General features: G+C 36.8%; 1 protein-coding gene across 5 annotated transcripts in view; it reads right to left on the reverse strand.

The window, feature by feature from the left end:
- Nucleotides 1-21383, reverse strand: part of SRBD1 (S1 RNA binding domain 1) — a 123819-nt gene that overhangs the window by 100932 nt on the left and 1504 nt on the right. For 2 of the 5 annotated variants that reach the window (XM_017811772.1, XM_017811774.1), the window contains exons 3-13: nucleotides 17644-17829; nucleotides 16915-17011; nucleotides 15559-15635; nucleotides 14972-15137; nucleotides 13647-14009; nucleotides 12042-12208; nucleotides 10752-10869; nucleotides 10473-10611; nucleotides 7617-7713; nucleotides 6192-6327; nucleotides 496-599 (exon numbers count right to left, since the gene is read on the reverse strand). In XM_017811772.1, the coding sequence (XP_017667261.1) occupies nucleotides 496-599; nucleotides 6192-6327; nucleotides 7617-7713; nucleotides 10473-10611; nucleotides 10752-10869; nucleotides 12042-12208; nucleotides 13647-14009; nucleotides 14972-15137; nucleotides 15559-15635 (1367 nt within the window). In that variant the 5' untranslated portion in view covers nucleotides 16915-17011; nucleotides 17644-17829. Of the gene's footprint in view, nucleotides 1-495; nucleotides 600-6191; nucleotides 6328-7616; nucleotides 7714-10472; nucleotides 10612-10751; nucleotides 10870-12041; nucleotides 12209-13646; nucleotides 14010-14971; nucleotides 15138-15558; nucleotides 15636-16914; nucleotides 17034-17493; nucleotides 17590-17643; nucleotides 17830-21383 lie in introns of those variants that run through there. The other 3 variants (XM_017811776.1, XM_017811773.1, XM_017811775.1) reach the window with 3 other exon arrangements.

Consider the following 21383-nt stretch of genomic DNA (forward strand, 5'->3'; position numbering starts at 1 on the left):
CCATTAAATTTTTTTAAACGTGCAATTCCTTACATTTATGAAACTTGAAGTTATGTAGTTCACTGATCTAAAATCCAAGATAGTCCTATTTAATCATTGTAATCAGGCATATGAAGTTATTTTTTGAAGTTAGAAGTATATTCTATTAGATTCTACAAAGTCCTTTCAGTAAAGACTACTGGATGTGATGCATATTACAATTTGAAAATATATTCACATTTCATCAGCTTTAGCATATTTTTAAAAAAACTCCATTGCTTTAAGAATGGTGCCAGAACTCACAAATATAGCCCAAGGCATGATCTTTTCAGCATAATGCTACACCAGTTGTAAATACAAAATAAGAATTATCCACTAGCTGATTTCATTTAATCTAATAAATATTCGTTTAATTTGTTCTCTTAATGTAACAAGACATATGAGGTACACTTCAGTATGCAGCAGTCTATGGAAGAAAAAAAAGAGATTTGTGTAAGAATATGTATCCATGCAGACCTTTCATTGACACACCACCAACAGAATTCATTCTTCACCCCGTCAGGAATGTTGACCTTCACTGTCAGGATCTTCAGATTTTCCCCTCGGTTAATGGCCAGAATCTGAGTGTAAACATAAATGGCAGAGACAGATGACACACAAAATATCCAAAAGATAAACTTATCAACATTTGTGTACGCGCTTGCTTGACATTCTGTAGCAAATCAGCATGGTGGTAGAGTAAATCAGTTCACAAAGTACTAGCATGTACAGATAACATACACAATTTAAACACAGATTAAATCATGCCATGGTATAACAAATCATACATTTTTTTTTGGAGTCTGCAATCTCAAGATTCAGTTTATCTTAAACACACTTATAATATAAAAGAGCATGAATTTAGCTGGTGGAATAATCTTATTTAATGACACAAAACTCAAATTAATTGAAAAGTGACGCCAATCAGAACTAGAGATTGGAGAGGGAAAAAGTTAGTCCTATGCTTCAGGTTTCATTTTTCTTTCCAAGATCAATCCAAATTTAAAATTAATTATGGATCAGAACTTTTGACACAAAGGCACTCAGCTTAATTTGAATGAGGATGAATTTAGAGTTATTCATTACTAGTTCACAAATAGCAGAAAAGACTGTAGATACACTCTTCATGTTAACACTCCAGCATTAAAACATATGCACATATTTCTGACAGAACCTCATGTACATAACTGCCTAGTCATGATCTAAAGCTAAATTAGGTTGCACTTGTGCTACCTGCATACAGAGTTCAATTTTAAATGGAAGACTGTGACTCTACATTTAAAACCAGGATCACAATACAAGTTGTGGATCCTGGAGGATACTGGTGGGTAACTACTAGTCTAATCTCACTATGGTGACACTGAATGTTCACTTTAGTATTAAGAAAACTCACTGAGTTTAGAAACAAAATAATAGTCACAAGCAGCTACAAATAAAAGCCACATCTTTAGATTCCCTTTTTCCTTCCGAAGTATTTTAAAGTAGAAAAAAACCCAAACAAACAAAAGAAACCTGCTTGAAGTTGACATTCCTGTATGACTACACATGTTGCTGTATGTAGCAGGCCCTGAGCACTGTCACAACAGAGCATTCTGTGTCAATCATGAACTTTAATTCAATCACTAGCTAACTCAGACATGTCACATATGTTAAATACAATGGTTTAAAATGACTCCAGGACATAGTACCAATTTATATTCCTGAGCCTTACTGCTCCTGTGACATACCAGGCCTGACATATCATTGAACAACAAAGCTAATAATAAAGATTGCATGTGAAATATTATAGCATCTGGTACCTTTACTGCCAAAGCAAATGTTTTCATGTAGAAATTAGAAAGACATATTTTAACAAATCAAATGCTTTCACATTTATTATGATTTCACTTTTAAAAAAGAGAAAGTTAAATGTCAAGTTAAAATGAAATCAAAATGATGCTCACAACAGAGAATGGATCTGATAGAATTATAATGTCATCATTCAGCATGCTGTTAGCAAGGTCAATATTTGCATCACCTTTTGTTTCCTGGCCCTCCATCTGCAGAATGTGTCAGTCACCTGAACTTAAACCAGCTGTTAATGCAGTCACTAATATTATTTACATTTTTATTCTTAAACAAACTGCCTATCCTGTTTTAAGTGACGCATTCAGAGAAGAATTATCATCCAATAAATGCTCAATTAAGAAAGGAATTACTCAATTTTTTCGTCTATTACAATAAAGATCTTTTTGTTTTGCTTGTTTTTTTAAGTAACGTTAAAATCTGGCTATTCTAGACACAAAACAGTCTTGACTTCTGGAAAAAGACTGTTTTTATCTAAGATTGGAACAGATCCAGGGCCAGGATTGTTAAAAACAACATACATTTTTCAGAGAAAGCAAGAACAACAATTTGATCTAGACATAAAGTTTGTCAAACCTTATTCTGTTTATCATAAAAATATGACATCCTTCATTTTGCCCAGCTCTCTTCTACGTTGCAGATTTACTTAGACTCACACAGTAAGTTTTGTATACTTTGCCAAGGACTTCTAATTCCCAATTCCTTTTTAAGTATGAGATGGAAAATAGAGCACTTGCCTCAAATGATACACTTTATTCATGAATTCTCCTCCCACCATTTCAGTCATTTCCAAATACAGGAAAACAACCCCAAGGCGTACAAAAACACTGAACTGTTTACAATTAGTCAAAAATTCAAATAAACTCTTGAAAAATTCTTTTCCCTTAGTTATGACAGTGTTGGTAGAGCTACTCAACTACATCCTAGGAGAGTCAAGTCAGGTTCTCCTTGCTGCCAAAGGAAGAAACTGTGGCTCAACCTCTCGACAGCAAAATGTTCCAGCTGGAAACACCCACAGGTGTCCAACCACGTCAAATCTGGAGTCAGGCTTTTAAAACAACAAAGTTCTTTTTCTCATTTCAGATTCAGTGTTTTACCATTTTCAGTCAAACAAGCCGACCTCACACCAGTCCTGATAATTCTGCAGCGTGCCTCAGCACACAGAACGACAATGGCACAGAAAACAACACAGATGTCCGGGGTGTGCAGCGACAGCTGCGGAACTGCAAAACGGAGCTGCAGCTTTACTGCACAGCAGCTTAACTCACTGCAACACACTCTGCAAGGCACCCTCATAGCTACACATGCTTTGGTCATAAGGGCACAGCTTATCCTCTTACAGGTAACATGCTAGGCTACTGTCCACCCCCTTTACACACAGGGAAGCTAGAGCAGAGTTAGGGTTGTACTCAGATCTTTAAGATTACTTAGCACTGCCATACTCCAGTGATGACAAGTTTCAGTGCAGTATTTTACAGAATCCTGTATTTGCAACTCTGCAAAGAGGTGATTTAAAGCTGACTTTTGCCTCCAGCTAAATGAGTTTAGAACACTTGTCTGTATGCAGCCACGAAAGCAGTAGAGAAGGTCTTAAAAACAGTGAATTCTATAAGTGTTCTTCAAACACAGCTATTTAACCTGTAGTCCTGGGGGATTAGTAAAATTTATAAAATAGTTTAGTTTCAGGCTTTTCTATATCTTTTTTAGGTATAAACTTCTTTTAATAATCTTGAACCAAACCAGAGAATTTCTTCCCTTGAAGCCATCTTTTACTCTATTCTTAAAAGAATATGTTTTTGCCAGTTTTTAAATGCAAAAAAGGAAGTATTTCTTCAAAGCCTTAGGTGAAGGAAAAAACAAAGACTTTCAGGTACTAAAAAGGATGGTCATAACCCAATGAAATAAAAGAAATTAAAAAATGGCCACTTGCACCAGTAGGGGAATAAGGTCAGGTGATAAAGAAATTGAAGGTAATGAGAAAGACTTTTGAAAGTACAGTATCTGGGTTTCAGCTTAATGAAGAAATGGCAGATAAAAGAAACCAAACCCAACTTTTTCTCTCATTTCATTATCAAAATAAAAAAGGGAGAAGGAGAGAAAATGAAAAACTAACAAAGAACCAAAAACAGACATAAAAAGTTACAGTACATTTACAAAACAGAGAACTCTGCAAATTCTAAGGTCAGAAATGATCGTAAAATGCATTTTTTCCTCAATTAGGACAAAAGAGCCCTGCTATACCTTGAGCCTTGAAACCTCAGCAAAGCACAAGCAACTCAGACTTCTACAATTCAAAATATAGAAATATTCAATGTGGTAGAACAGTCAATAGCAGTACTATACAGATGAAAGACAGCGGGTATGTGTGCAAAAGTGTCCCATTATTACAACACTACCAGCTGCAAAATCAGCTGTTATGACTTCACCAGAGAGCTAGAATAGGTAATGAAAGAGACATTAAGGTTAGCAACAGACACAAGGAAGAATAAACCAGAACAGATCAAGTTAATATCAAACAAACTAAGGACGTGTCCTGGATAAGAAAAAATGCAGCCACACAATCAAAACGTTGACCAAGTTTGGGAAATATGGTTTCTAGCCTTGGCTCTAACCAAGCAACAGTTTTTCTTAAGTAAAAAAAAAAAGGATGCCTCAGACAAGTAAATCATCCCAGGAAACACTTGCTCATCCAAAACATGTTGCATATCTCAGTATTCACCACTGTCAGTGCAGGTAAAACTAAGTAGTCTTTTACAGCCCAAGTATTCCTTCAACAGTAAAGCACACAAAAAATCCATACACCACAGCACTTAATTTTCTGATGAATCTACAAACTTTTGTGAATGTCACCACAGTAATCAATAGATGCTTTATCAACCTTCCCAGACCTTCTAGAAGCAAGTTTTCACCAAATAATTACCAATATAAGTACAGAAAATGTTCATAATCATTACAAAGAAAACAACTACAGCTACCTCTTCAAATATGTACAGAAGACTTCTCTACTAAAATCACTAGTAGCTATTTAGCCTTCACCTAACACCTTTCATATTGGAGCATGGGAAATGGTGTAAAAATTAGCCCATCCATGCTGTGAAATAGTTTTTGTAATAAATCAATTTCAAGACATGCAATAAAATCCTTTATTACTTCAAAACATCACACTGTTTTAACATGGAAAGCACAGAAAAAATGAGAGCATATAACAGCCTTCTGAAGGAAAAGGACATTTCTAGTTAGAAGCAGCCAAGAGGATCTGTTTGTGTGGTATTTTGGTTTGTTTTGGTTTGGGGATTTGTTTGTTTGTTTGTTTTTGGGTTTTTTTTTGTTTTGGTTTGGGTTTTTTTGGGGTTTTTTTGTTGGTTTTTTTGGGGGTTTTTTGGGTTTCTTTTGTTGTTGAGTTGGTCTTTTTTTTTAAAAAAAAAACCTAGGTAATTGTGACCAAAACAAGAGACAATTCACTTGGTGATTAGTTATGAATTATCTCAAAGGTCTTGACAATTGTATAGAGTGCATCACACTTCAGCCTTTGAACTTCAGGAACAGGGGTAGCCTAGCCATCATCAGCTTCTCATCAGCTAGTAAGTTTGCTTCATCCTTTATTTCCTTATGTAGTTATACAAGTCTATGATAACCAAAGATGCTTCATCAAAGGGAATACTGATGACTTTCAAAACAAACCCATTTTTGGGGTAGTGCATGGGATGTTCCCCGAGCTGCTTTTGTAGGTCACTTTTAATTTCAGTTTTCTGGACCCTTTCCTGATACTTCTCACCAGTTTCACCTGTCAGGTTTAGTGTCAAGTGGCTCAGAGAACTCTGACTCAGTGCTGCAGCAAACATCCAAAGGAAACAAGAATAAGTTTATCCATGTTTGCTTCAAACTCCTACGCTGCAACCAAGCAGTTTCCACTACTAAGTCACTTCTACCCCAGTCTCACCCCTACAGGGCATGTCATTGCTTAGCTTTTATCCCCCCACCGATGATTCTTGATATGCACTTGTCACCAGGGGAAGGGAGGGAGGGCGTGACACACACAAAAAGTATATCAATATTGGTATGATTTAGCTGATACGTAAATCATTATAAGTATTTGTTTAATGAAAATTAATTACACAATGGGCATACTGAATAGCAGTCCTTTGCTCAGTTTCTTAAAACAGAGACTAACAGCTTAGTCCTGCATTTCAAGAATTTGAAAGCCTCTACCCCTACTGTAAAGAAAAAGAAAGTAGCTTTAGAATCAGTTTGAAGCAACAAAATTCAAAAACAAAGCCACGTTTCCTACAGTTAAAATTCTAAGAAAAAAAACAAATTTGAAGTTGTACCTGATGATGCTGAATGTTCTTTATATTGCAAGAAAACTCATGGTAGAGTTGGAATTTATTAATATCTTTTTCATTTCCACTTTTGGATGACACTTTTGCCAAGGTTGACTGAATGGAAATGTACCTCTGCTGACATCTGAATAGAAGAAACAGATATTAATAAGGTATTTTAGCATGAAACTTCTAACAAGTCATTACTGCACATATTAAATAAAAATGCAGTTTGGAATCTGCTCAATTACAGATTATGTTAACTCTAATTACCTGCAGAACTGGATGACATATCTTAATGCTGAGACTGACATAACTTATACTGACTGGAACATACCAAGAGAAGACATTCAAGCAGACCTCAGAAAAAGCTATCACAGCCCTTCTCCTGAAGGGAATGGATACTCAAAAGCCACCACTGGCACTTCAGTTTCGTCAGTTATGGATTAAACTTCAACCAACAAATTTTGGGAAGTTGAAAAAAAAAAAAGTTAGAGTAGTTCTCTATTTTCTAGAAATGCAATATCTCTCTTGAATCTACCCAGCCTCAGAATTAATTTCTTGCTTTGAGCACTTAACAGCCATAAAAGTTTTCATTATTTTTAGGAGTAACAGGGATCCCAAACATCATTACCATACATACAACACACTTCAGATCCACAGGATTGTTCTGTAAAGCACTGACTATTACACTAAGGAACTTCCAGTGGTCAAAAGAATGAAAGCGATAGTCAGGTAATGACAGCACACAACCCCTTCACTGAAATTATCACATTGCTGACTCAAAACAATATTGCATGCCCCTAGGGCAGCACATATTCTTTGATAGTTCTCTTCTCCATCCCAGATGGCACACAGCAGAGAAAATAACAAGTGGCTATTACTCTGTCATACCAATTCCCCAGACATGGCAACACTGATGTCAGGTGATGTAAGAAAACATAAATTCAGCTAACACAATTAAAGGATCAGTAACTCCTGCTTTAAAAACAGTCATATTTGTTTGCCTTATTGGCTACCAATGCCAAAATCAACCATCACTGCACGCTAATTACACTGACTGGTGTCAAGTCAGCTATTGGAGCAACAGCTTAAACAGATGCATCGCTGAAAACTTATAGCTTGAAGAAAGTGCAAGGATGGAAAATTCCCTTATGGGTCACTAACTGCAAGGGAAAACTGCTGTATGTGGAGCAGAGCCATAGAGAATTTTATGTTCTTTGGGAGTCACAGAATCATGACATGCCTACAGCAGATCCCTCCTCAACTGACAGCCAGATAGGCAGAGGGGCTAACAAATGTACACAGGAATGGACCTAAATCTCACAGTAACACAATTTTCCTATCATTAAAAAAAAAGTTCTGTACCAGCATGCTAGGAGACTGAATCTTACCATGTAACCAGGAAATTTAGAAAGTAAGAATGAAACTTACAGTTTCCTGATAAAATCCAGTGTGTCTTTGTCTTTAGCAAAGATGTCTGCTAAAATATGCTGTACTCCAGTCTCTACCTCCTGGATATTTGCAAGCCCTTAGAAAAAAATAATTATAGAATACAGTCAATATAATATACAGTTAATAAATACAGAAAAAACTAATACAAAAAATTACACAACTGCATACAAGCTGAAAGATAACTGATTAAAGATATCTGACTGACTCGCAGAGGTTTCAAAGAATCCTAATTCATTGAAATTTTGTTATCAACTAAACTTCCTTTCCAAAACATCTGAAATTATTATATTTTTAATGAGCCTAAAGTGACCAATGAAGTATCATAAGACAAAAGGACAAAAAAAACCTACTTTTGTCTCATTTTATTGACTTTGATGCTAATGGATCTTGACATTCATGATATAAATCCATTATTTAAAATAGTAAAATTGGATATTTAAATATAATTTTTGAAACTTTAATAAAATTAGAAACTGCAACAGAAGTCTACACATTTTACTACTGATATGGAAACTGTCTAAATTCTTCACAGGCAATCCTGTCTTTTCTCTGTGTAATAGTTTTATATTTCCACGGGTTTGTAGCAGGAGTTTGCACAACGACCTTCTGAGGTCAGGATACCGTCAACCCCTCCTACAAAACACTGAAGTCATAAAATGTCTTCAAAGACATGAAGTTATAAATGTTTTCGTATCTCTGGAGAGATAACAGAATTATTCAGGTAATTTCCAACAGGCAGAACCGTCCCTTAATTCAAAAGGCCAGAAGAAGCGGCACGTTATTCTCCTTCGCACAGTGATTGAATTGGATCAGAACCAGAAGACAATGAAATAAAACTGACATCTTGTATTTTAGTTCAATATTATCTAACCCTGTTTCAAGCAACAATCAGCAACGAATGCTTCAGAGCAAAAAGCAAGAATCCTAGAGCTCACAAATGCAGCATTAACTGTCTCCTTCGGCACACATTATTTTTCATTTTGCTGTCTGATGGACTACCAATATCTTGAAAGAGCTTTATTAACACTATTTTAAAAAATTGCATAGCTCTAGCTACTCATTATATTGAATCTAGAATCCTGCTTCTGATTGGGCTATAAAGTTACACACTATAAAAAAATTCATCTTGCCCTTTTTTAAGACAAGGAAGCTAAACTTCACTGCTAGAAAGAAAAAAAAATGTGAGAATAAGAATACATTATTAAATACCTGAACTTATCAGAAGTTATAAAATTTGGATCCTTACAAGTTAGTTTTTCTTATGGTAAAAGTAACGTCATGTCAGAACACAAAGCTAAGGGAGTTTTAGGACATGCACCATGTTGAATATGAATTAAGACACTAAAGTACCACAAGTGTGCACGGCAAAATTATTTTAATACTAGTAGAGAATTTGAACGAGATAGCATAGGTCAAACCCAGTCAGAATTATAAAGTTTCCATGGGCATTTTACTGTGTCCACCAGCACATGCTTGTGTAATGAGAGAAATATTTGACCATTCCTGCAACTAAAAGGAAGAACTAAATTTTCCGGGGAGCCTGCTTCCTTAACTTTCCAAGGTCTGGCTTTGAAACATGAACTGCTGGTTTTATTTCAGTTTATTTTTAGTATAAGTTGAAAAACATTGGGAATTTGAAAGAATGAAATATTAAGATTTGATGAAAACTTTTCTGTACTGCAAATTCACTCTGATCTCAAGCTGTATATAGGTTATCAAACTGGCTCCCAAGTTGATGAAAGTGACCCAGTTCATAGATGTATACAAATTTCTGAAGTCTTTCAAATGCAAACCATTATATAAACCTAAGCAGAATTATTTTTAGCACAGAATTGAAAATAGGTGTACTGATTTTCAAAAGCTAATGTTTATGCTGCAACAAATAGCACTTCCTTCTGAATATACTCTAAATAATTTATTTGAACTTCCACCATGAAGGTTTTCTTTTGGCTCTTTAGACTCTGCCAGAACAGTCAATGAGTGGCTGCAATATACTGCTGTATGAAGTAACGACATCTGCTAAAACGCAGTTAATTAAAAATCAAAATATTTGGTAACTGATTTTCAATGCAAAATTAGCAGAGTTTTATAAGCAATATTTAAACAAAATAAACTGAAGTAGGAAGAGTAAGAGTCAGCCTTACTAAGGAGGTTCAGTATCTTTATGCTGAAATTGCAAAAGTATCTGTTGGGGCAGGGAAGAACAGAAGTACATCTCTATTTTAACATCATAAAGAAGGATGCAGGAATCTTGGCATTTTATTGTCAGAGATTGCCCCCTACAGATTCACCCATAACTGCATCCACAAAGACACACAGTTCTGCAGTCTACTTGTGACAATCACGTTGTTAAAAGTTCCTGGTCAAATTTCAGAGATTACATCTCCAATCCCTACTGTCATTCAATAACAAAAACTCTCCTGCTCATTCCCAATCACCAAGGCCAGTTTTTATTAAGATATGCTTTGCTGGATGACATTTCCTTCACGAGCATAAGCCTCTTGTACCATAGACTCTTCAGGAAACAATTCAAGTAGAACCATGGAGAGGTTTCAGGTTGTGTGGGGCAGTTCCCTCTCTCTTACCAGTAAATACAGATGTCAACTGTAAGGTCTTCAGACTTCTGACTCTTTTATACCATAATTATTACTATTTACTGAGAGACAGGTAAGGTTGGAGAGTCATGGCATTAAATGTAAACTCTTACCACATGTTGCTTAAAGTGCTGTTGAATTTAAAGTAGTCCAGCAATACCAGAACAATTTAAAGTAATTCCTCTTTTAAAATATTTTCAGATATTTAGGACATTACTGCTCATAGAAGAAGAACACTTACCTTTGGTATTGGGTCTAATGTAAGAAAAGAGATTGAGTTCCACAGGGTTCTGAAGGAGGGAAAGCGCAGCAGGTTCTAATCCCAGCTGCTTGGCCCTCTGGGCTTTGGTGCCTTTACTCCCAGTTTTATAAGGTGCAGACTTATAACAAAAAAGAAAACAACACATAGTTATTAAAAAGCAAGGAAATATTTCAGTCATGCTACGTACTTGACATTAAGCACTATTTAGTTATGCAAGATTACATTTAAACTAAGGATGAAAGAGATCAGAGTACTGACCACGTGGTCCAATTCTTCCAAAGTTCTGCAATTTAATAATGCTTTCATAAGGCAACCAGATAATTTTCCTTCTTTCTTCAACTTCTGTATCGTTGTATGTGTCTTCTTTGCAACAGTACTAAAATGCAAGAGATTAATATTAACAGTCAAATTTCACAGTGAATTAAAAAGTCTGTTGATTGTGACCCTGTGTATTACACTGCTGAAACTCTCTGGAATCCCTGAAGATGGTATCTCATGCTAATCCTCAACAAACCACGTCTGATAATCCGAAAGTTTCTAACCATTACTCTCTTTCTCCAATTATTTCAAAATTGTATCAAAATATCTTGTGGTAGCTTTAAGGAAAACAATGCTGATAGTCAATACTGCTACTTACATTTCTACAAGATTACTGACCTAGAGGCCAAACAAAAAGGCCCCAAGATAAACCCACACTGATGAGCACTTATGGCTGCAATTCATGTACAGATAGTTCTGCAGCATCAAGCACAGGGTACCAGATTTAAAGTCCCAGGTCTTCAATAAGATACACATGACCAACTGCAAGCAGCAGCGGTATTTTGTTATTGAAATTACTTGTTCAGACAAGAACTCTCTCAGTCTACCTTCCTTCTTTGGAAAGAACCTCTTGATAGGGGATAGCAGGGAGTACAAGGAGGAAGGCACCACGTTGACCAAACAACTGGCAAGTCTGTGCAATTGCCATTTCAAGAACATGAGGCCACCCAAAAGCAAGAAGGAATGAAAACAGTCTCACCCATCACTGCAACAAGCTTTGCTGATCATTTCTTTGCTGAAAAGAAATGATCTGGGAGAGTTTAGCCTGCTCTCCTGGTACACTCCAGCATCAAGAAGGGCTCTTTGCTAGAGGCTTCCCTGCTCCAAGCAGGGAGCCAAGGAATCTTAGTGATTCGTTTTCTAAGATCTTTTTCTAAGATGCAGCTTACAACTCATCTGGCTACATATCTCCAGCAACTATAAACTACTCTCTCAGCACAAGTTTTTTTCTGTGCAGTTGTAATAAACTGCAAGGAAACTAAGATGTTAGTTTTTCTTTGGCAATTAATAATGCTAGATGTCTTGTTACTTTGAGCGAAAAAAAAACAAACAACAAAAACCCAACAAAACCCCAGGCAGGTATCAAGCATAATTATCTCAGTTTTAAACTCTTTTTTTTATAAGCTCCTTTATAGTTGTAGTGTATACAAAGTGCCAAAAGGAGGGACACAGAAGCGGTAGTCAGTTGTTACTTACCTCCCACCCAGATACTTCCCTGTGCTAACTTACCGTAGCTCTTCCAGGGTTTGCTGCATTTCTCGCAAGGCATCGGCCTCCAGATTATTAATGAGCTCTTTTCGATACCGAGCAATAAAAGGAATTGTGTTTTCTTCTTGAAAGAGATTAATTAAGTTTGCACATACCCATGGCTCAACATTTGTTATGTCTGACAAGGCCTGTCAAAGGAGAAAAGAAAAAACAACAAAACACAGCAAAGAAACAAAACACACTTAAGAAAGGTGGTAGATTGCTTTAAAGAGCCTCTCACTCAACATTCAAAACCACTCCCAGAATTTTCCACTGGCCAGCAGGGACTACTGTCCTCCCTAAGAGTGGATGTCAGGATTTTTGTGCATCCAGCCATCACATCCAGTATTTCAGCAAGACATGCAGCAACCAATATTTCCAGAAACTTGTAATCACAGTAAAAAAAACCAGGAAGGACTGCCTCTTGGGAACAAGAAAAAGACCAAACCAAAATTGTAAAACAAAATAGAAAGACAGTAAACTGTACATGGCAACTGAGAAAATTTGGCTTTTTTTTTTTAAGCCAACAATGACATACATCATGGTTAAACTAAACAAACAAACAAAACCCACAAAGCCAGAGCTGATCCAAATCCCACTCAACCAATAACAGGAAGCTAACATGATACTACTAACAGTCTCAAGATGAACCAAACCTTACAAAGTTAAACGTGATTTTGTACAAATTGAGCTTTCTAAAGATAGTTATAGTGTATCAATGTGGAATCAATTAAAAACTATATAAGTAGCTTATCTTCGTAACATTTTAACTGTCACAGTTTGTTTGCACTTCACTACAGTTAATCCCATAGATAGCTGATATAAAAGCCTTTCAAAAGTTTTATCCTGAAGCCTAAAATATAACAACATCCATGCAATCATAGTCACTGCTTTTAGAGCAGCAATACACAAGGATCAAATTCTCCATCTGTATTTCTGGGAATATTTTATGAAACTCACGAACAAAATTTTATAGTCTTCTCAAGCAGAGAGTACTAAGGATGATGAATACAATGTGTCCTAACTATTCCCATTCTGCTCATATTAAAATCTTCCATAACCACACCTAGTCTCCCAGCACAAGAGTTATCCTAAAACTGTCTTCACCTGAACAGCTTCAAAGTTAACATCCTACAAAAACAAAGACGGTATCTCCCTTGATGTCACTGCTGTGTGAGGAACACGATCTCCTCCGTGATGGGACCATAAACACTCTCAAATGAGTCTCCACAACGAAACAATCCACACTAATTAAATCTTAAATTGAAACTGTGCACACAGTCATCCCAAATCTTTCAGCATCCCTTCCTGAAAGAGTTGAGTACATCCACAAAAAAACCATGTGCTGATAAAGGTGAAACAGGCAAACTGTTACAGGATTTGTACTAAAGACTGCCAAAGTCACAAATACCAGAAGGCTAACAGTTACCAACCAACATCTATATTTATACATGTAGTATGACAGCTTAAGCAGAGGTTAAATGACTACGTAACTTCAGAGGATCGAAATTTTATGTTAAGATTCTAAATGCCAGTTATGTATGAAATAGTTTCATTGATAAGTCAGAAAAGGAAAAGATCTCATACCTGTACAATATCCCAGTTCATTTCAAATTCTTCTTTTATTTTGTTCCTTCCAAGATTTTTAACTGGCTTTCCTTCAGGACATTCATTCAACTTAATCTTTTTAGAGGGTGGTTCATCAAATGCAAAAGCCTCTTCACATTTCTCATGTTTCACTTGATTCCCCACTACAGGAACACTCGTTGAGGGTTTTTCATCACTCCCTAAACTCTTTTTGTTTTTTCCCTGGAATGAATTTATTTCCATTTTTTTAGGCACTTCTGGCTTTGGATTTAAACTTTCTGGTTTAGTGCCTACATCTTCTTCCTTAGGTTTCAGAAGTTGCATTCTATTATCTTCTACAGGTGCAATAGGCAAGGACACATCCTGCCAAAAAGACATTGAAACCATATCAAGCATTGACTGTTACAAAGTAGTTCAACATTGCATTTAAAATCTAGAAAGACTTGCTACCAGACATCATTTTCCCAAGTGATGTCCCTGTTCAGCAGCGAAATGCCAAGCCAGAAATCAAATAACCTGAAATATATCTTTCATGGAGGAAATGATACAAACACATCCAGCAGAACTGTGATTTAAAAGATCAAATAAAATTATGCAGGAAAGAATTTAATTGGACTCTGGTTCAGAAGACACTGACCTACAGTCTTTACCTCCACTCATCTCAACAAAACAGGAAAAAGCAGGGCAGGTAAGCACTCTCCTAATGAGTTAGGTTCCCAGCATGAGAACTGGAACTGAGATTCAGTCTGCCAAGATACAGTTTAACCTTGGACAAGCCACACTTTCTTTCCTGAATTTCCAGAGAGACCATCTTCAGAAGGCAGAAGGACTGGCTTTGCCATGGTGTGATCTCTGATGTTAATATTTGACAGAGGCAAGTGATCTCCAAGAGAACAGCATTTTATATGAATCATATTAAAACTGTAATTCTTACTGGATTGGACAGCCATGCAAGAAAACATAAGCACAGGCTCCTTTTTTTTTGTGCTACTCAGCCAGTGAAAAAAAAGATGTCAAAGTTGCAATACAGAAACCAGAGACATTAGAGAAAGAAGACAGGCATTATTTATTTACATTGTCGAAAGATCTCCAGGGAAAACCATGTTCCATTATCATTGGCCAAAATTTTCAAGGCAGCCCTTAGATATGGACACTTTAATGCATAAGGAAGTCATGTTTATCCAACATACTGAATATTTACAGGAACAGTGGAATCATACAAGCTGATCAGACTCAGGCAACCAACTGAACCAAAGTTGGAAAAATTCTGGTCATGTTACTTGCCAACTGCAGTAATTATATGTCTCTTGCTTATAGATACTCACCAATTCCTCTTTTATTGCCACCTTCTTGACCGTTTTCTTGGCCCCAGCTGGCTGTGGAACAGCAGCTTCTTTAATTTTTGCCTCATTTTTCTTTGGCAAACAACGTTTCTTGGCGATTTTTTGTTTTGGCTTCCATTCCTCCTCTTCCTCCTCTGATTCAGAGCTCCTGAAAAACAAACAAATCAACAATATTGCCTATAAGAATAAAAAATATACATACGCAAGCTAATTTGAGTTTTCTGGCACGAAAGAAAGCAAACAGTAAGAATTACCAGAAAGGTAGGTAGATTCAACAAATACAGGTCTTTCACACTGCTGCACAGCTAATGACTTGAACAATTTACCAACTTTTATGAAACTAGTTCTGGAGATGTGTACACATCTGATTCTGTTTGGAGAACTGGCAATTCCCTTTCATGATACCTTCACTGTGAGCATGAAGAAACATACGTAATTTGTGTTTTATAATTGAAGCTGTGTGCATGAAAAACTTTTAATCATCCTCTCAGAAACTGTATTGTTCTTAAGCAATTGCTCATGCTTAGTATAAACCTTTAAAAAAATCCTAAGGAAAAAAATGATCTTACGAATTAAGAAACGAAGGTAGTTCTTCTGATGTAAGGGCTTTGGCTTGAGATTTCACCCTCCTTGGTAGAGATGACATCTGAAACAGAGGCAAGAAGAGAGAAATAGGACATTTGGTTGAAGCTGTATTCTCTTATTCAGCCCTTTAACTCACTGCCAAATGTGCCCTCATAATGTCTTCACCAATCACAAAAGTTTCCTCTAGAGAGAGTTTGGATTTCTCGGCATCCAAGAATTTAGGCCACAGCAGCACACATTCAACCAAAGCAAACAAACACACCAGCACTATAACCTCTCAAAATACTTTTCACATGGAGTTAATTATTTGGCTTGCATGTAGAGCTATCCTAACAAAAAGAGTACTGGTTCTCAAACATATTATTGGTTATCATATATACTATGCCAGTCTTTCCTCCATCCATCTAAACAGCACAGCAAATCAAATTAAAATCTATTAAAGTGAGCTCACATATGGTTTTGATGGGACAGGACAAGACAATTGTCAATTACGGTCTAGAATTTCACCTTTAAAGACTATCCATTGCTTGTATGCACAATAAAAACTATTATTTTGAATGAGTTGCTCACTAGTATATAGCAAGTGCATAAAACAATTACCAAAAGTAAAAAGGCAAGACATACACTTTCTCCTGATCCAAGTTTCATACCTACAATAGCTACATTTCAGTTAAATTCAGAATTTTTGGTAGTAGCTGGGCCTGTGAATTTTAATAATCATATTTATCAGTTTTAGTTAAAAAATTGTAGGTATCCTCAAAATTTTTCCTGATAGAAAATCAAAATTTAAAAAACTTAACAAGAAAAAAAAGCAAATCATAAGTTATTTCCATAATTATAAAACTCAGAAGCATATTTTACCCCATCTGGTACAATTTCATTGTTCTTCACATTGTGTTCTCCAACTCTTTGTAACTTGACCTTTGATGCAGCCTTACCACTGTGAGGCTTAAAGTCCCATGTTTGCACAATACAAAGTGGATAAGCATTTTGCAAAGTGCCATTTAACTTAAGGGCAAAACGCCCTTTAATCTAACTTCACTCTGACTCAAGCACTAGTAGCACAACCACTGTTATAAATGGCTTTCAGCAAGTTTTCCTTGTAAAGTAGAACAAAAATTTAGATGACAATTTTCCGCACCGTAGTTGAAAGAGGCCCATGTCAAAAAGTACTATTAGCTTGCTTGCAAAATGCGTTCCTCTACCAATCATCTTGGTCGGTAACAGGTCAGCATTTCTGTGCTGTGTCACTGACCAAAATCCCATTATGTGACTGCTTAGAATACACGTCCACCACAGAAAACCACAAATCTCCACAGAATACAACAAATATTACTCACCTTATTAGCTTCCCAGGTGACTTTTCACTGACAGTTCTGAGACACCTGCAACCTCATCCAGCCAATCCACTTCTCCGTTTTCTTTTGCTCTTTATACCTGAACAGTCATTATCACAGTTCTGAATTAATTAGTTATTTATTTCCATTACCTCAGAGGTATGAAAATAATGTTTCCATTTTATATCATAGTTTAATCCGGGAATGGGAGAAACAAAAAACAGTAACACCAAGATTTCCAAAATTAGGCAACATCCAAGCCAGATGGATCTCTGATCCATTCTTTTGCAGGCACTGGCACACTTTTCAAATGGTTAGCTTTCACAGTTTTCCAACTAGCTGTTTAGCTTACAATTTCTATATCTGTCACTCTTCTTCACCTAATCCAGCTAGGTGGGTATTCTTTAGTATTCCGAGCAATTTTGGAAGCTACGCATTGAATCACTGCAAGTAAGAAGGAAAAAGCCAATATGCACAGTTTCTCACTGGAGGTCAGCAACCCCCTCACTAAGTAACACTACTCTAAACTTCACTGCCAATTTTGAACACTCAGTATATCACCATGACAGTTCCAAAGCTTACCCAAAAGTCCATGTAGAAAGAAAACTTCATCTGGAAGGCCTTTTCCACTAGTATTTCCCTCTCACCTCAAGTGGCCAAGGCCAGAGTCTCAAAATATCTCAACATTTATGTTGTTACATTAAGTAAGATGGTGGCAATAGTAATGCTCACTTTATAAACTTAATTGCATTTCCTGACATCCAATGCTGATGACCTATTTAACTCTCCATATCAGCACGACAACAGGAGATGAGCTCCTTAGTCTTTGAAACCAGGCATTTTTCACATTCCTCATGAACAGAGTAGTATTTGCTCCTACATCCTTAAGTCCAAGTCCACTTGTCTTCAAACAGCGCACTGAAAGAAGCAGAACATCCATACGGCCAACATAAAAATGGCATAGGAAAGCATGAAACAGAATAGAAGGTGATGTGTAATAAGGTTAAGTCTTTACAGGGTATTTCAATGTTTGGGTTTAGGGGGGGTTTTTATTTGATTTCTTAGATTTTCCACTTCAAAAAAAATCATTAGATCATCTATAAAGTGTTTGTTGCAGTACTTTAGAAATCTGGAGAAGTCTCAAATATGTTTGATCCAGAAGACCAAAGAAGATAAGACCAACACAGTTGGTCTGTCCTCTGTCCCACTCATCAATAGTGTCAGTTCTTACAAGCACATAGTGAGTTAGTCTCATATACTCCAACTTTCATTATGCTATTAATCTACTAAATTTTCTTGAGAAGAGTGGTAACTTTGCTCTTAAAGGTTTTTATATCTGCAACTAAAGCTAATTTGAACTAAGGTAAGATATCAATTCAAAACACAAAACTTATTTCAGAGTAACTCTCCACTCCCCATGAACAGTCAAGCCATGGTCAGAAGCTAAAATGGAGTTCTACAGATGAAAATAAAAGTCAATACCAAAAAAGCATCTGTGAGATAAGTATCAAACATGGGGTATCATAAGGGAAAAAAAGAGTCATGATATTTCACTCCAAGTGAAATAAGTTATAACCACCTCTCCTTCTCATAATGAATACAGCAAAATAACTGTACTATTTATTTGTAGAAAAGAATCTTATAGTTACTACAAGTATACTTCTTGTTTACAAAAATAATTTTTTTAATTAGAACCCACAAAAGTACTTCTGATTTAATTCCAAATTGCCAGACAGCTGTCTGCTAAATTTTCCTCTTGAGCTGCTTGTGCTGGGGTGTGCAAACACCTACAGTTAATGACTAAGAAAAACAGCCCTTCTGTGATTCACTTCGGAGGGGGAGGCAGGGAAGAGGATGAAAAAGCAACAAGTTTAAATGCCACTGGTGATGACAGATAACTAATACAGATTTTTTTTTTTTTAGAAAGCTTAGAGACAGTCCCTGAAGTGAGACAGGAAGATTCAAGAAACAGGCAAATACAGTTAAGCTCCACATGGGGCATCTACAACACTGACTACACTCACTACATGACAAAGCAATCAAACCACCTATTGCTAGTTCCATGCTTCGCTTCTATGGGGATATGGTCCCCCACATCTCCTGCCGCAAGTCTTGAGGGAACTCAGAAGAGCTTTATTCACCCTCCCACAGCATGCTGGGATCAAGCCAGTGTGAAGTTGGCCACTTATCTCCTATTATATTTTCCAGATAGACTCGACTCAGTGGGAAAGTGCCTTTACCTTTTCCTTCTCTGTCATCTTCAGTTAACCATACTCAAAGTGAGAGTTGGCTTCTACCCCCAAGGAAAGAAACTAGAGGTTGCATAGATCTATGTCCCCTTCAAAACCAGAAGAGTCCCATAGCTGCTGAAGAGTCAACTACAATGCTGAAAAATCAGAGTAACCTGTTTATACCACTGTCAGGTCAGAGCAAACATTTTCCCTTCCTGTGTCTGTGTTCAGTAGTGATGTACCTTAACAGAGGTGTTTACAGTGCTTGGCATTTCCTGTAGTTATCACCTGAAGGAAGTAAACATGCGGTATCCAATGCTGTTCACAAGTTATCCAACCACCCTGTGCAGGATTTCACCAGCTTGCCAAGTGGCACATTGAACTCCTACAAGCTCTGTTCTAGCAGCTCTCCTCACATCTGAGGCCAGAAAACTTCCAAGTAACACTAGCTAACACATTTTTTCTCATTTTATATATGTAATCACAAACCTTTTAATTTTAAGCAATGCTGTTCTTTGAGAAAAAACAGTTCTTACTCATCTCTCCAACAATATTTTACTTCCACGGCAGGCAACATGAGCTAGGCCCTGCAAACTTTGACCTTGCCCACATACTTAGGCTCCCAACTCCTGTTTCATTTCGTATCTGTCCATATATGATCTTTTGCTTCCGTGCAATAGTCTGAAACCTTAATGCTGAACTTTCAAATTAGACCCTTGGCCCCCTATTCAGGGGAATCAAAACCCACCTGCTTGTCCATGTCCCAGATGACAGCATCATTGCTCGAAACACACTCAGCCATCACTAAAGCCTTGCGTCTCCACAAAACCCAACAGTTACAGCATGTCCTTCAAAAGTACTTCCCAGTTAAAAATTAAAGGACTTCACAGAGCTACTACGCTATCCGGTGAAGAAGAACTGAAACTATTTAAATCATTGCTATTGTAGAAAAAGACATCTGCTAGGTCCACTCCCCAAATAGTATGGCATCAGTTTTGTTGCCAGTTATTTTCTTCCCACCACTTCTATTCTCTGCATCCAATGCAGAGCTCCCCATCGCTGTCCTGACAGCTGTAAATAGCACACTTCTCCCTGCCTATCAGCTACTGATTAAAATAAGGCTAGTGTAGTTTAGCGTTGGGCCATACCAGGAATAAAGACAACTGACAGGGTAGCTCTTATTATACTTTACTGTACAGAATCTTAATATGGGTATGTACAAAACATACAGCAAGGAAGCAATCATTTCTCTGGTCTCTCTCCCCAAATAGGTTTAGGCTGCACATAGAATATAAGTAGATTGAGGCCTTAAAGACCTTATTATGTTAAGGAGCAATCCAAATCTCATTTAGAGACTGCTGTTCTCTTCAATCTCCCTATTCATGCAAAGGCACAACCAATTAAAAGCAAATTGCTTCATATGTGAATCCAGGCGGCATAAGCAACTGCTTGCAGAAAGAGAAGTTTAACAACAGTTTACAAGTAATTAGATTAAAAAATCCTCACTCCCCCTCATTTTCCTAACTCCCCAGAAAAATTCCTGCACTAGCTCACACCTGTTTTGAAGCTCCACCAACAATTTTCAGAATCAAAAATAACTCGAACAAATAGATTTTTCTACCTGAAGGCACAGGATTCAACAAAAACACAAAACAAAACAAAAAACAACAATCCAAACAAACACACCACCATCACAAATACATCTGGACTTTAACTTCCTTTCAGTAACTGCAAAAAGTCCTCTCCAGCTAAAAAGGCCACAAAAACTTCCAAAGCCCCTTTCCAGTTAATCCAAAGCAACACATTCCTTACCAAAACAGAAATCTCTCTATGCATGAAGCTCCTCAAACTTTGTTCTACAGCCTCTGCTTCTCCATCACAAATAAAAGAGCAAGGATAACAGAATTTTGCATTTCAGCTTCTTCCTAAGTCTAAGCCAAACCAGTTTATTATAACATGAAGCACCTGGGGCAGGACATAAAAAGCACTATACAAATCCCACATGACAAGTGAATTTCAGACCATTATAGTAGCAGCAGAATGGCCCACTTCAATAAATATATGGAGGCTCTCAACAGGTTGATTTGGCTTGTCATTTTAAGATAGCTCCATTGCATGCTACAATAACATTCTAAGAAAAAAAAATCAACGTGTGAGCATGCTGCCAACGACACAGGGGAAAAAATGCTATGCAGATCAACAGTAGGGATTTGTATGGAAATTGTTTTATCTCTCCAGGGT

Source organism: Lepidothrix coronata, unplaced genomic scaffold (assembly GCF_001604755.1).
Source record: "Lepidothrix coronata isolate B3197 unplaced genomic scaffold, Lepidothrix_coronata-1.0 Scaffold33, whole genome shotgun sequence".
Lineage (NCBI taxonomy): Eukaryota > Metazoa > Chordata > Aves > Passeriformes > Pipridae > Lepidothrix > Lepidothrix coronata.